General features: G+C 42.6%; 1 protein-coding gene across 4 annotated transcripts in view; it reads right to left on the reverse strand.

Moving 5' to 3' along the window:
• IQSEC3 (IQ motif and Sec7 domain ArfGEF 3) overlaps window positions 1–17,158 on the reverse strand; it is a 977,131-nt gene that overhangs the window by 62,830 nt on the left and 897,143 nt on the right. For all 4 annotated transcript variants that reach the window (XM_085652293.1, XM_085652292.1, XM_085652296.1 and 1 more), the window contains exon 12: window positions 9,068–9,160. In XM_085652293.1, the coding sequence (XP_085508419.1) occupies window positions 9,068–9,160 (93 nt within the window). The remainder of the gene's footprint in view (window positions 1–9,067; window positions 9,161–17,158) is intronic.

The raw sequence follows: 17,158 nt of genomic DNA on the forward strand, positions 1-17,158 counted from the left end.
TTTTAAATCACCACACACCACTCACAAACCAGCTCTGCAGTAATTCTGGTGTCGAAGCACACTGGGGTGGCATTCGGCCTCTCCCGGTGGGGCCCGATGATGAAGCATGTCACCAACCAGGTTGGTGAGTGAGGGCTTTCTAAAGAAACCAAATAGGATTCTACAGTAGTGCTCTTCTGATAAACCTAAGGCACACTCTCTCGTTGATTTGATTGTACTTACCTGGGGGATCGAGAGTAGCCAGTGACTCCTGTCCTTTCCCTCACTCTTTTGTTGTTTATAGCCTGTTTGATATTGAGCAGGCTCAGTCAAGGGATTTAGGGCTGATTTTACTCGACGCCGAGAAGGCATTCGATCGTGTTGCCTGGGACTTCTTCTGGGGGGTCATGCAGTTGATGGGGTTTGGTAAGAGGTTTATCCAGGCTATACGGGTATTATATCGATCCCCCATGGCCAGGATCTGCTCTATAGGTCTTGCATTGGACCCTATAAGGATTTCCAGAGACACACGGCAGGGGTGTCCTTGCTCCACTCTGCTGTTTGCCCTTTTTAAATTTGCTGGAGAGAAGTACCCAGATTAAACATTTAGCGCTCAGGAGGATCTTTTCTGAGTCCATGCTTATGCCGACGATGTAGCTATTGTACAATCGGATCCTTCAATGGCTATATCTGAAGTTGAATGGTTGGCTTATGAGTTTGGAGCTGTCTCCGGTTATAAGCTGAATACATCCAAAACTCAGATCTTGTGTACGAACCATATTATGGCTAACGAATCCAGAGTAGTCAAGAAGGTTACGTATTTGGGAATTAAGATCCGGGAATGTCTGAAAGAGCTGGTTGAGGTCAATTGGGGGGATATCATTGACAACGTGAAGCAGTCATTAGCGAGATTGGACTGTCTACACCTGTCCTTGGTTGGAAGAGCAAACGTCATTAAAACGAATATACTCCCCAAGGTTTTATATTTTTTTAGATCGGTGCCTCTGGAAATATACCATGGTCAACTTCAACATCTACAAGCAATTTGTGCTAGATTTTTGTGGGCTCCAGGGAAACCTCGGAGGGCCTCGCGATTTATGACTCTTCCAAGAGAGAGGGGTGGGTGGTCGGTCCCTGACTTCACACTCTATTATTCGGGTTACTATTGACAGGAAAAGATGTGAGCAACCCTGCTGAGGCTCCCTCAATTTACCAGATGGTATTAGGAACTGAGGTCAAGAATTGTCTGTTAAAGAAACGGGATGGGAGCTATTATAAAGAAACACATTTTAAGATTTTGGGGACAGTCTTTAAAGCCTGGAGCACAGTTCGAGAAAAACTTACAGATTCAGGGATTAACCTATTATGCACCTACCAATGCTGTGGGTATTTTGCCATCGATTTTTTGCAACTACGTAGTTGCTAGCTGGAGACGTAGGAGTATTACACAAATTGGGGATTTTTATGACACGGGGCTTTATTTGTCTTTGGCAGATTTAGCGGACAAATATCTCTTACCTAAGAATCAGTTCTTTAAGTTTTTACAGATACGCGATTTTTTGGGTAAACAACGTACCTTGATGATACCTCATAAAGTTGTAGAGGCTATTAGGCGCCAGGAAAAGATAGGGGTCCTCAATAAAATTCTCTTAGCCTCTAGGGCAGATGATTTGGATAAGAACAATCTTAAATGGGCACTTCATTTGGGAGAATCAACGGTGTATTTAGAGAAGGCGATTGCTATTGCTGGGGAAATCTTTTTATCAGCGAACCTCAAAGCTCAGCTGTATAAAACAATATTTAATCTCTACCATACCCCAGCTAAAATGTTGAAATGGGGGGGGTGGGAATGATGGTAAATCCTTATTGCTACAGCTGTAGCACGGTTATGTCTAGCGGCTTTATGGCTACAGTCGGAAGCACCAGCTTATGAAATGTGGTGTACCCGGTTTTATAATATATATAATCCGGAGTTTAGTTTGTACTCTGTCAAAGGGTCAAGAAAACGCAAACTTGGTATTTATGTATTGGGGCGATGATTGATCATATGAATTGTTGAAATATAATTTTGATACAGTTGAATGATATGAACTGTTATTATATTTTGATTTATCTGTGTTTATGTATTCATATATTTGATACTGTGGATTGAAATTAAAAAAAATAACAAAATTAAAAAAAGAGGCATTAATACATTAAACTTTCTTGCTATATTTCCTAGAGTGAATTATGTTTGGTATTATTTATTTGGAATGCATGTTTGCCCATCTTTTTGGCACTATGGAAACATAAACTAAGATGATAATAGAACTATACCTACCTGTTAAAAAGAAAGGTTTTGAACAATGTTCTGAAATTAGTTAGGTATGCTAATTGACCAGCATGGTATACCAGAGTTTTGATGCAGCTCTGCAAAACGGCCTTTCTTCATAGGTGATTGAATTTGAGCCACCCATAGATAGCGATTAGGAAAGTGTTGGGACCAAAGAGAAATATACTAGACAAATTTGGTAACTAGAACTTCTGGGTCCTTTCTTGTATATGATTTTGCACATTATCATCATTGCTTTAAACACAACCCTTCTTCAGCGGAAGGATCTCAGCATGGAATAGGATCACAGCACCCATGATTATGCTTCATAAATATTAGGTTATCCATCAGAAACTGCTAATATATAGAAAACTGCAACTCTGTTGGTGAAAGTTAAATCTCAGAAATTGTATAGAATAGGATGCCTTGAATGTTTATGATATTTGTGTGGAATAGAAAGCTACTGGAGATACTCTCCAAGAAGCTAAATAATTATTGACCACGGCCAGGGATGTTGGTATATTTCATAAAGTAGATTATAAGGAAAGATAATCCACTTTCTGAAATATACCAAAATCCCTGGCTATCAGACACCTTTCTATTGCTATGGGACTGGGGTTAATAATCCAATAACCTCAGGCGTTAGAAGATGCAGATGTCAGAGAGAAAATGTGGGCCTTCTATAATTAAGCTAGTTGTTGATCTATGGGCATTTTTTCTAAATGTGGGAAACCTTTCACTGGATGGGCATGATTATCAAAGTGGTACATTGCAATCACTGACAAGGACCCAAAGAGATAAAGGAAAGAAATTAAGCAATTGAGGTTGGCACAACATGGGACCTTTGAAAGGTGATATATGCATATGTCATACGAAAGTATCAATATAAGCTAAAAATGCTATCCAATATCAGTATGTGGATAAACCAGGTCGCACAATGGTCTAAATTGCTAATAGGGACAGGGGACCATCTAACATTCAAATAATAGTTAATAATATGAGGGACATGTTGGTGAAGCAGACTGACATTACAAGGTGTTTCAAGCATATTATTAAAATCTGTTCTCGTGTGATAGTGAAAAGGACTAGAATGAATGTGATGTCGGGTGAATGCCAATTAATGACTGTTATCCAGGAGGTATCTTTAGTGTTGGGTGATGTGATTACTGAACAAGAGGAGTGTTTGGCAATTAATGTTCCCTTACTTGGTAATGCCTCTAGGAGTGACAACATTTGTTTGGAACTATACCTGGATTTTTCTACAACTCCAACCATACATTTAGGCCCTGATTTCTGGAGGGAACCTAATTGTGCAGCCTTTTGCTGAAAACTGTGCAGCCAGTAAATACTAACTGGATTGAGTGTACTATTTACTATGCTTTACTCTGATTTACACATGCTAGAATTGGGAATAACACATTAATGGTATACCCCACTTTAGGTTTGCAAATACCTCATGTGTCCAATTTTCTCAGCTGATTAGCTCAAAAACCCTATGGGAGGCACTATTCGCACCCTGGGTGTGACACTGAGTCAGGTGCAAGAAGGAATTTGCTTCATATTCTGTATTTATACAGCATTTGGAAATGTGCTCTTTAGAATCTTCATAGCAAAGCAATAGAGGAAGGCTATCTCTGGGACAGTTGGATGAGTGCTCACGTGACACTTCTGCCTAATGCAGGGAGAACAGGCTCTCAAATATACAGCTTTGAGCGCAGAACTTCTCAAGAGTTGTGGATTGTAAGTTATTAAAAGTAGGACTGGGTAAGCACTACTCATCTTCAAAGTATAAATCAAACTTTTTTTGTAAACAAAGTTTGACTTTTTTAAATAAAGTATGGCATTATTTTACCTGTCAGCCCTATATTTGAATCTGTATGTTTATAACACACTGGATAAACCTTGATTCAAGGGTGTTATATTTTACACAGTAGTGTTCATTTTATATATATGCTCTGTCATGCTTCACTCATCCCCCAGCTGTGAAACTATAATCAGAGCACTGGAGGACCAGCTCCAAAGAGTTAAACAAAGTGTTTACCTGCAGGTCACAAACCGAGGTAGGCAGAACTTGCGGAATTTGACTCCATGGAATTCCTTGGAGTTACATAAAAACTCTGAGATATCCTGCGCACCTCTCACTGCTCGTGCTGCAATTTAGCGCCAGGAGTGTGTTCCGCACTGAAAAATCATCGGGAACGGCACCACGCAGTACAGCAGTGGCCGCAGCTAATCAAGTTGATTTTGTTGCCACACAAGTAGATTTTCTACTCTGGTGCCAGCTTTCTGACACCAAATGGTCGTGACTGCCCACGTTAAAAAAATGTATTTATTTATTTTGAGTCTTATAAAACGCATGGCTACCCCTGCACCAGCTTCCTAGCGCTGACAGGAGGTTTACCAGATGACCCAAGAAATCAAGAGATTAGATACGTTTTTAATTGCTTCCTAAATCTGAGCAGATCATCATTGGCTCTTAGATAGAGCGGAAGTGAGTTCCAGAGCCTGGGTGCCAAATAGGCAAAGGATCACCCACCACCTCTCGCCCTCTTTATTCTCAGTACTGTTAGAAGAAATTGTTTGTTTGATCGTAGGTTCCATAATTTATAGTGAGGAATAATAAATTGCTTCAGAGTATGTGGTCTCTGAGGATCCTTTGCTATATGTACCATACAGAGAGTCTTAAACTCAATTATCTTCCTCACTGGCAGCCAATGAAGGCTCGCCAGTGCCAGTTTTGCTGCCTGGGATTTAGGGATATTTAACAGGACTCTAGCTGCGGCATTCTGTATGATCTGCAGTTTTTCGATGACATACGTAGGACGCTCTAGATAAAGGGAGTTGCCGTAGTCTAAATGTGATAGGATGAGTCCTTGTATTACAATTCTACTTGTGTCGATGGGAAGCCATTTGATTGTCTTAGAAGACCAAAGCAAGAGCCAACCACTTTTTAGACCTGAGCCACCAAGGTGAGGTTCTTATCAAGAAGTACTCTCAGGCACTTTACTTCCTCTATAGGAAGGGGGCGATTGCCCAGACAGGAAAGGTTGCCCCAAGGAGAGGGGTTATTTCCGACCAGCAGGACCTCCATTTAGTTTGAGGCGGCTATTATACATCCATGCACATATCTGCTTCATGCATTCCATCAGTTTGGCCTCGGTTTGTTCAATGTTAGAGGACTAGGGAGACAACAATCTGTGTGTCGTCGGCATTTGAGAGTATTGTAAAGTCTGTTGAGCACCGCTAAAGGACACATTTATCCATTGAAGAGTGTAGGGCTCAATGATAAGCCCTGAGGCACTTTGCATTTAAGTTGGTATACTTCTGATAAGCAAGGCTCCTCCTTAAGCTGGAAACTTGTGTTTTCTAAAAAGGACGTCAACCAGCTAAATGCGTTGTCCTTAATTCCCAGTGCCTCTAGCCTTTTGTGCAAGATCGGGTGGGAGACAGTGTTGAAAACAGCGCTCAAATACAGACGAATGAGCCTGGCTGAAGCCCCTGGCTCAATTATTCTTCTGAGATCTTAGGAGGCTACCAGGAAAGCAGTCTCGGTGCCGTATCCCAGTCTGAATCCTGTTTGAGGTGGGTCTAGTAGCTTATTAGTAGGCAGTTGGTTAGCTGCCTACTGAATTCCTTTTCTAATATCTTGCTTATATCAGGAAGCAGAGATGGTGGTCTATAATTTTCTGTTTTGTTGGGATCTAAGGAGGGCTTCTTCAGTAGTGGATTAACGACTGCATGTTTCCAGCGGTCAGGGACCTGACCTTTTTTCAAGGAAAGACTGCATGAATTGGTCAAGGCTGACAAAATAATGTAGCCTCCTTTCAGCAGAATGTCAATAGGAGACAGATCCAAGGGGAATGCGGATTTTGGTAATTTTTGTTTTTTAACAGAGTTTTTTTACAGCGCAAACTTGACCCAAAGCTATCGGGTATCAGAGCGCATTACACTAGCACCAGTTGCGTTACATGAGGACACATTAATTTTTGTTAGACACAGGGAGATTAAGTGATTTGCCCAGAATCACAGGATGTTGCGCATCCTTGCCAAGACTCAAATCCAGTTTCCCAGATTTGAGGTCGACCGCCCTAGACGTTAGGCCAGCTCCTCTCTTTGCTATTTCCTCAATTTCATTTTTTTCTAATTGAAGGAAAATACACAGCATTGGAGTGTCTAGACTGGTTATGTTATGATCTTCTTTAGCGATTTGATTTGGTTGCTGAGTCGAGGCGTTTCCCAGGGAGTCGTATACGCGACTAATTTTGCTAACAAAATAGCGGGCAAGCTCTTCACAACGTTCTTTGGTAGGAGGGGGCTCTCACTGTGACTTTGGGTTTCAAAAAGGCTTTTACTATATAACGGAGTTCCCTGGGAGCCTACTGGGACTATGTAATTCTATCAGCAATGTTAGCCTGGCTTTCTTGATAGGATAGTGATGATTTTTTAATACAATTCCACCTCCAGTTCTTTTCTTCCCTTTTACAAAGTTTCTTTAATTCTCTAATTTCGGGAGTGAACTATGTAATCTTTGACTTCATGTCATAAGACTTCAGCATTTTCCTCGGAATCTGAAGATCCAAAGATGATTTGACCCAGTCTTCAAATGTTTTCTAAGCAGCGTTGATCTCCTCATCTTGTAAATGTCCTGATTCTTGAAGCGATTTTATCCATTGGAGGGTGTTGATTTTTGACCATTGCCTGGTTAGTTTATGACAAGGCATGTTGGAATTAATCCTATCCATCATATTGATCCTAAATGCGATCAGAAAGTGGTCTGACCAGAGCACTGTTCCTGGGTTGCTGATGATTGTATTCAGCAGATTAGAAAAAATGGGGTCCAGTATATGGCCCTTACAATGCGTCGGAAGCCTGACTAGTTGTTCAAGCTGATTTGCAGGCAGGTCATTTATTAAGGTGTTGTACCTGGCAGCAAGTAGTATCATCTGGATGCATGGTTAGATCTCCTAAGATATTGACGTTTGCGGTTTGAAGGCAGTAAGATGCTATGATGTCTGGGATATGCTGCAGAATATCTGCCGCCGGTCCTAGGGGCCTGTAGAGATGCAGTCCTGAGAATGTCCAGGAATGCATGAGCTTGATAGAAAACAACAAGCTCTTGCATCCTGTCACATGAATCGTTGCAGCTATGCATTCCAGATCATTCCTAAAAATGATGGCTACACCTCCCCTTTCCTGTCAGCAAGGTCATTCCTGCAATTGCATAGCCTGGAGACAAGGCGATTGCAAGATCTGGCCCACTATTAGCATGGAGCCATGTTTCCGTGAGCTGGTTGTTGGTCCTCTAGCAGTGCAAATACTTCCTCACAGTGTTTGGGCAGTGACTTACAGTTTATAAGGAGCATAGTTCTAGAAGTATTAGTATGGGGTGAGATGTCTTTTTTGTCCTCTGTTCCTTTGCCAGTGGGTTTTCAACAATATGTGGGTCCGTTTTAGCTCTATCATAATTCCTAAACCAGTGTCCACACTCTTGACATAGACTGGGCCAGGTGCAAATTGTGGTTCCAGACAACGGCGGACACAATGATCGCACTTCCCTGTGTTGTTCCCTTGTTGTAAACAGGTAGTCAAACTAGGTTGAGAGTGCACAAAACTGCTCCAGCACTCGCCGTCGTTGAGTGCCAGCTGCTGTGCAGATAAGTGAGGAAATAGGATTTGTGGAGTGGTGCACTGCTCGTTATCGCGACAAATGGTAGTCAATTAGTCAATGAATCTTGATGTTAAAAAGTCTTGAGTAATTCTTTATTTTCAAAAAAGAGGTTGCCAGCCAACGCGTTTCGTTCATAAAATGAACTTCTTCAGGGCTATAAGTTATAACGAAAATATATGAGAATGTGCACCAATAGACATGTGCACATGTATATTACATGGATATCGTGACACAGAGGTGAGTACGGAAACGGAACAGTGATGTGGGGAAGGAGATGTGCTGGATGAGGGAAGGGGGGGATCGTGTAAAGGAACAATATTACATGAAAAGTATTCAGTGAGCGAAAAGGCGGGGGGAGTGGTGAGGAGGACTGGGGCCTGGATGATAGTCGAATCGGTGTACTATTACAACTTCATGATGCCTGAACAGTGCTCAGAATGCATCCAAGGCATGAGAATGCCCCAAAATCCCAAAATGCACCATGATAGTCGAATCGATGTACTGTTACAAAATTCATGATGCCTGAACAATGCTGAGAATACATCCAAGGCATGAGTGTGCCACAAAATCACAAAATGCACCTTGATACTCAAATGAAAAGTAAGTATGAAAAACATAAATGGAGCTCCAAACATCAGCAAACGAAAAGTACTTGATGTGCACCTAGCGGAAGAGCAAGATGCAGTCACTCAAAGTGAAGTTAACCAGTGGCTTTATTAAGCTGAACAGTTGCTGTATGTGGTAATCGGCGGAAGCAAAATGTGAATGACACAACAACAAACCAATGGATAAAGGGAGGTGGCTGAAAGCCTCCTTACGTAAGTATATTATATGTTTTATTTAAGTCAAATGAAACGTTTTGGCTCACACCAGGCTTAAAAATCAAATCCCTATGTAAAATAAAGTAAATTATAAGCCATTCTGAAGCTAACAGACTTGTCCTTCAAATTTAGTCTCTTTATGTAAATGTCAAGACTACATGAATATGGAGTAGCTACTTAACTATCAAGGAAGCACTTTCGATCTCACAAGCGATACAGAATACACCATAAAAACATCAATACAGTACAAGTGCAAACTTTAAGATTGACACATGAGGGGCAACTGACCTGTCGGAGAGCATTGCCTGGACTGTGGTTCGCCTCGAGCTGGATTTGCTTTCAGCAACAGAGACTTTTCACCCGGTGGTTTCTCCTGTTCCCCTGAGAGATATGAGTAGGTAATGAGAGTTACAAGGAAGGGGGTGAGTAGCAGAGTTTAACAAAAGAGGGTGAGAGAAACCAACATGGGAGAAAAGGCAATGTACGATGGAAACATAACAAAGCCATCATTTTTTGATGCACATAAAGATAATACAAAAAAATGAGAGAGAAAGCAAAGAATGTAATATCATTAACATCTCCAGTTCGTAAACAAACGTCACACACACACAGACACATACGCACACACGCACGCACACACACACACGCTCTCTCTCTCTCTCTGAGATATAGAAAAGTCACTATTGGGGCTGGACTCTTATTTCCATCAGTCCCCTAGGAAACCATAATGGCTAACTGGTCCCTGGACTCCAGGACTGTGGAGAGTGTCACTGAACGGCCACCAGTGATGGGGCACCGGCCGGGTCCGCTCCACTGCTTATGATTAAGGCCGCAATGTATTTTTTAAAACATACTTTGTTGATTTTCACATTGTGCTCATAGTTTTATATAAATATGATGGGTGCCATTTATCTATTCCAGTTGAATACATTGCATAAATAGCATACCAAGACATATAGTACGGATATGTGCATTGCGTCTGCTTACAGTTACAAATAATGAAGTACAAACTAAACAGTAACAGCTCCGTGAGAGGATCTAATGGAGGGTATGGTAGCACCTAGTTTGCTATCATCATATTTTGATGGCAAGGTATTTGAAGATGTTTGGGGCCCATTGTAATCTGTCTGCTCCAAACACAAGGTCGCCGGGGTTAGGGGGCTGCTGTAATGAAGAGGGAATATGAATTTTTGGTGGGGTTAACTCGGAGGCCCGAAAGGACATGAAATAAATGTTATATTGCTACTAAGGGGGCGAGGACCATATGAGATGAGCGGAAAAATAATAATATATCATCCGCATAGAGAGAAAAAATGTGTACGTGCAACCCCAGCGATATTCCCCAGTCTCTCCCAGGCACTCGGAGTTTATTTGCGGAGGGTTCAATTCCTAACACAATCAACAGGAGAGAGAATGGGCATCCCCGTCTGCTTGATCTGGAAATATTGTAAGCTTCCGAGATGTGGCGGCCCATATTGACCCTGGCTGTAGAGAGGAGTACAACAGTTTTATCCAATGAATCCAATGAATTTTATTTGTTAAATATTATGTTTTTAATTTTTGGAATTACTTTTAAGTAAAAAAGGTTTGTATCTTATATTTTAATATATTTTTCATAGTATAGGCATCTTTTAAATGTAATATTTTTAAAGTTAATTTAGATCTTAAAGGTAATATAATCCCTTATAGTTACTATTCAATATACTTACCTATTTTTGAACGATATTATGGTCTTTTATATTTGTGACCTCTAAAGTTCTTTGGCCAATATTTTTGTGATTGGTATTTCATCATGTATCCCAAGAAACAACATCTCCAATTACCTAGCTGCACCTGCAGACTTTTTTTTTTTTTTTTACTTATTTAAAAGCTTCTGGGTGGCCAATCCTTCCAAAGTAATGAAGAGAGGTAGGTATTATTTATATAGGTGTGAAAAATGTTTTCAAAAACTTCAGAAAGCTTAGAGTTCTAAGAAATCCTACAGATAAGACAACTGTGTTAACCAAAGCAGGAGACAGGTAAGAACCAAAGCCTACCGCATAATTTAGCAAGTACTTGTTTGTACAATATATAGTGCTTTCCAAACCGAAGTGTTTATTGATAACAGACAAGACACACGAGGATAGGGAAGCTTTCAATATCCATGGAGTCAAACCCTCTTACGTCATATGATGTTGATGGTCACCCGAAATTCAAAGATGATTAGTGCAGCTCTTCTAATCCATCCCTGACGCTAATTGACTTTTACTGATGACAGTCCGCACTGCATCTAGAACATGTTAAAGGTACAGGCTGGACCCCAACGATGAAAGTTTTATTGCGTGAAATGAGCCTGACATGTAAAGGCCAGTTTATTCCCCTGTCAATTTTGCCAGAAAGGAATTGTCTCTGGGAATATCGTCTACTGGAGTCTCATAGTCGACAGTGAGTTACTCAAGTAGAAAAATGACCTAGGCATCATTCAAGAATTGTTGTGATAAAGCGGGACAAGAAGCATAAGGCTATCAAGGTGGCTACCGAATCCAGACAGCGAAGAAGAAGATCGTCTGGGCAAACATCAGGTGTTAAAAGGGATTTCTTGAAACACAAGGTATGAACTTGCTCAAAGCAAATGCCAACTTGACCGAATCTGAAGGACAAATATAGTACAGAAGTGTAGGCCAATGGGCGACTGAAATGGAAGGGGTCAACATTCTTTGAAATTCCATCATTTAGTTTCCACAAAACATCATAATATTTTTCAGAGCCATTTGAGGGTGACTTGAAGCTGAGCATCCTAATGCACTAACATCTGCAATAAAAATCAAAAAGCGGAGATGTTTTCTGTAGTAGACTTTTACGTCTGGCTTGACAGAGCAGCTGTCTGAAGACATATGGGGCCCGATTCACAAAGGTAACTTACGTGTAGTAAAGTTATGAGTGTGGAATCTTCACTCTCGCAGAGGAATCTCCACATTGTGTAACGCAGGCAGTGCACAGCACAGAGATTCTGCCCTAAATCCGGAGACTCCTACGCAAGTGCGGCGATTCAGCACTCATAACTTTACTACACATACATTACCTTTGTGAATCAGGCCAATTGTTTTCAATTCTTTGAAATGTACATAAAGTGGCCTTTGGGTCTGCCTCGGGTAGGGTTGCCCTGATCTCAGCACATGCTGTTGGCAATTTGGTGTATTGTTCCGCCTTCCAAGAAGTGCTTTCCCTAGAATATATGAAGGACTGGTTTATATCTGCACCATCTGTCACATTCAATTTTTTGTATCCTATAATAATTCTATACTGAAAGCAATCCGTATTTGCTACTTTTTCCAGCACTGAGAAAGCGAAAAGGGCAGAATTTATGATAAAGTGAATTTGGGCATTCAGTGGGTCTAAACAGCATTATTAATGCCAGTGCTTATATGTATTGCCACATTAAAGCCAGGCTTATGGGCATAGCCAATGCCTGTGCTACTGCCTTTCAGGCCTGGGGTGGGTAAAGTGTCTGCATTTAGCCTTGACTGCCTGGTTGTGTTTTTCAGCTTGATGTAATTTGGTTTCCCAGGTGAGTTCAATTTAAAGCAAATCTTTGTGCATTTCATTCTACAGCCTTTCCTTAGTAAGTTCGCTCAGTCTGTGTGCCAGTATTTTCGGAGCTTCATTATTTGTGGGAGCGGACATGTCAGAGCGATAGTGAAACGACATTTGGGTCTTTTGAAGTACCTTTGTCAAGCAATGAAGGGTTAATCAGAACCAGTATTTTAAAAAGAGTAGCCTTAAAGGTTATCCGTATCGTAAATATTTGCATTTTTTTGTACCTGCTTACCACTTACCATGCAATAATTTTCTCACCAGATTTAGTTTTGTTTCCCTTTAAAAATTTAACAAATAGAATCATTTTTAATGAGAATCAATTCGGTTATCTGCCGCAATAATTATTGATTCTCATAAATCAATACGTTTTTGGTTATTAACTAATTTCATTTTTTCATTAATGGAATTGGTTTTCTAATTTTTGTGTGGTGATTTTATTGGGTCAGTTGGAGCAGTTCACATTTTATGTGAAAATGACAATTTCAGATAAAATTCACCAGTTTAGGTGCTAGGTAAACAAAAAGGCCTTTGTCTAATTTCCAACTTCCTCAAACTGAATAAATCAAAATAACCCCATGACTGGGAAGCTGTTGTTGTCAAGCAAAGGGAAAAAAAGTGCCAAAGTGAAATGGTGGATGTCAGTGGGCGGTGGTGGACAGTGCTGGTCAACTCGGATCTCACTCCTCAACACAGCATTGTAGAAGAAGGGCAGGGAGAGCAGCCCTAGCGCGGGGCCCAGTCTTTCTTCTAGGGTTGGGGGAGAGGGGTATGTGGACTTTGTGCTGCGCTTTTGCAGTTGAACATTTTGCCACTTGCACTGCAACGCCTAATTAAACGACATTGCAGTTGGAGGTGACGAAATGGTCAATGGCAGGTTGGGGAGTGGATCAGGGACGGGGGGGGGGGAGGGGGAGGGGGAGGCACCCTCTGTAAAAAAAAAAAGAAAAAACAGAAATGGCAATCACCGTGGGGCAAAAATCAGCGTAGAGAGTGTCGGTGTTAGCCCCATGGTAAAATGTCTGCATATCGGTTTTTTGCACAATTTTTTTGCACGAATGTGTTCTTGTGTAAAAATTTGACGAGGAATGCCTTACGTGCTAAAATGTAGCCCAAAAATGATGGATCTACATTTAGCATAATTTCACTGAAATTTCGTGCATTTATGCAAAAGCAAATTTTGTGAATTTTACACCCCCCTAAATTTCACATACACACAGAGACCTTACCAATGCAGATAACATCCAACCTAGAGAAGCCATCCATTTAGCTACGTGTGACTGGAAAAAGAATGCTTTTGCTAATGTACTCAATTTGAAATGCAGGGTGCTACACCAGCCAATGTGACACACACACACACAAATACTCGTAGACACATACAGACTTAACACTCCCATGGGCACATAACATACGTATTTGTGAATGCGCATGTTCACTACTTGGAATATTTTGGCATGGAGTAACATACGTTTAGCGTTACCCAGCTCGTGCTATTCATTTTATCAACCTCAGAAAGGTGAAAGACTGAATAGACTTACAGAAAATTGAACCCGTGACTACAAGGTGAAACACAAATTCCTACACCCACCGACACTCATGTGCACAGAGTTATGTGCACACTTGCTCATCTGCACATTCACATGCACATACACTCGTCCACATACACACTCAGGAGGATACACTTGTGCACCTCACTCACATGCCTAACCATACACACACATGCACACACACATGTACTACACTCACATGCATACACATACACGCTGTTGTTCACACATTCATATGCACAGAAACTCACGTGCACACACTGACACTCATATAGCACACACTTTTGCTTACTTCAGCGTTTATACTTTATTTGCGGGAGCAGAACAGCATCCCGTGCCCATCCCCAAAGCTCACACTTCTTGAAAGCTGGACCTCGGGGAGGGAGGGACTCAAATGAGTGGTGGCTCCATGGGCTGCAGGAAGGACTAAGCAGGACATCTCAGTCTAAACGGCTTAAATCCGATTCAGACGGGAGTCTACCTTTCTGACTCCCAGCTCGATATAGTAACATGCAGGCCCTGAATCACAGAGAAAGTGTTGCAACGTAGCTTAGAGTGAGAGTTGACTCAACCATGCACCAAAGACTTGTCCATGACCCCAATTATTGTCTGTAATGCATTGCATTGGGTTGTGCTTAATTTGCAAAACAATAAGTGCCAGGGCTCTCGTCAGGAGGCCACTGCACCTTCTGCCACATATTCCCCTGCCAGTCCTGGCAAGGATAGCAACAACACAAGTACTAACATTCACACTCCTACAAGTGTGACAATTCAGAATATTTCAGGCCCCCAAAGCCATAAGAATGGCTTGGGTGGCAGGTAATATTTAATTTTTAATGCATGTTGAGTTAATTATTAACTGTTGTTGTGGTCATCTCTAAATTAGCCACAGAGCACCGCCTTGTGGCAGACTGTCACAGGCCCCGGTGCTGACAATTAAGTGTCGGTGCCGAGCAATGGAAACCACCGGCTCAAATTAAGCACTGGCATTGGGTTACTGAGACCACAGAGACAGAAACCCACCAAGGGACACTATCTGTTTCTGATGTTGTGGAAAGCCCTAGCCACAAAACCATACTCTGCTGCCAGGGAACTAGCTAACAGAGGAGCTGACTCGACCAGCCAGTTAGCTGTGGCATGTTACTCGAGTGAAAGTAAATATTGAAGGTGTGTCCTCCCTCCCCCCTTCCCCAAATATAGGACATGGATCCTGAGGTGTGCGTACAAATGTGGGATTGAACACTAATAAGCAACTGGTTCGAAGTTGATAAACAACATTTCTCACCCGGTTGGTGTAGCAATGAGGAGGGGGGAGCAGCCAGGCTACCTTCCTCCATCAAGTCCTAGAACCCGACTGTTCCAAGGGACCTGACCCCTGGCCTGCGGGAGCCGCCTCCTTACCTCGAACTATAGTCGAGATCTCTTGGGCCAGAGACCGGTCACTCAGCAACCCGGATAACTCATGGTCCGGGACCGCGTCCCTACAGGAACAAGGAGGTGGGCCAAACTACGAAAACCAATCAGGCCGGGAGAAACAAGAAGAAAAGGCAGAGCAGGACGGAGTGCGTGGTGATATCGAGGAACCCGGAAGGAGGAAGAGAGAGGAGTCACGAGAAGCCGAAAAAGCGGAGTAGGAGGAGACGCTGGGACGAGGTGAGGAGTTCGGGAGAACCACGGACGGAGCCGCGGAAGACGAGGAGTGGTGCGAGGACTGGTGGATTCCCCCCAGGGAGGACGCGAACACCGCCGTAACTCAGGAGAGTTACGGCCTGGACGGTGAGTGACACTGTATACGAACCTAGGGCTCTGAGGGACGAGAATCAGGTGGGAGTTAGAGGGAGTGGGGAAGATGGGTGGGAAGGTACGGGGCACCAAAAGAGATGTGGGCAAGATACAAAGGAGCCCTTTGGGAGGAGATTTTGGGCACTATCCCTTATTAGGTCTCGCCTAAGCCAGCGCTTTAGCGCTGCTCTCGCGAGAGCTTTTGTAAAAGGGGGATTTGGAAGTGCAAACCAGTGCTTTCAGGCCGCCAAATACAGTGAATGTGCGCCGGGCGCGCGCACCATTTGGCAGCCTGCGTGATCATTTCGCGGCCGCTTTGATGTTCTCAGTGAGCCGCGCAGCCACTAAGAACATCAAAGTAGCCGCGAAAGTGCACACCATTTGCCACCCCCTCCCTTATCCCACTTCCTGCTTGTTATCACATCCTCTCAAACACAGCACCCTTCCTCCCTTGTGCACGCTATTAGCCCTATGCCGCAGACATCGCCAATGAGCCGTGCTCTTTCTTTTCTTCTGTCATGTATTCAACAGCACAGGGGTTATTCACTATTTCCTCCCTTGTGCACGCTATTAGCCCTATGTCGCAGACATCGCCAATGAGCCGTGCTCTTTCTTTTCTTCTGTCATTTATGCAACAGCACAGGGGTTATTCACTATTATTTTTTATGAGCACTGTAAGCAAACCAAAGTATTGTGCCGATTTACTTACCACTAAAAAGGGCTGAGGGCACAGTGTAATATTATGCAGTATCACATGAGCTCCGGCACAATCCTAATGCTTTTCGGCCATAATTCCTTGGTGCTTTGGCCAAAAGGATTCAATGGTGCAGCAGGGGACTACAAAGACCAGATGCATTAGGTTGTGAAATGAAAACAGAGGACTGGAGACATGATATTCTGTCCAAGAGAGGGCTGAAGGGAAGTTCGCAGGGCAACTGGTGTTTGCTATTATTACACATCTTGTAATATCCTGATGGCATTTCTACTCTCAATTGGGGTAATCGGCCACAATGTGTTTATTAGCTCACCACCTGATTGGGCAGTTCTGTAGGTCCGTGCAAGTGCAGTCTCCGAAGTTCCCTTCAGTGTCTGTACCCCCTTGTGTCTGGTCCCCTTTAGCACTACCCATATATTCTTGGGTGTATGTGAAGTGGTGGTCTGCTTTCTTGCCCACACCTCAGTACCTTCTGCAACCCTAAAGCTGTTCAGGTATTTCATTTTGAGGGAAGCATAAGCAGTGAAAAGCAGCAGTTTTTCTGTGAAATCCCACTTTTCCCTCTAAAATCAAAATGTATCCTTTCTAAAGGAGCGCTATCTTTGAGCAACAGAGACACGCTCAAGAGACAGGGGTGGCAAATGAAGGGTGTGTCCTTCCTTAAACTCCTCTTCATCCGACGAACAAGTCGAGTGCCTCCCACATACTTCGGCAGAATCACCAACCATTTAAAACCTTTGTCATCCTTTAAAACAAGCATTT

Source organism: Triturus cristatus, chromosome 4_1 (assembly GCF_964204655.1).
Source record: "Triturus cristatus chromosome 4_1, aTriCri1.1, whole genome shotgun sequence".
Taxonomy (NCBI): domain Eukaryota; kingdom Metazoa; phylum Chordata; class Amphibia; order Caudata; family Salamandridae; genus Triturus; species Triturus cristatus.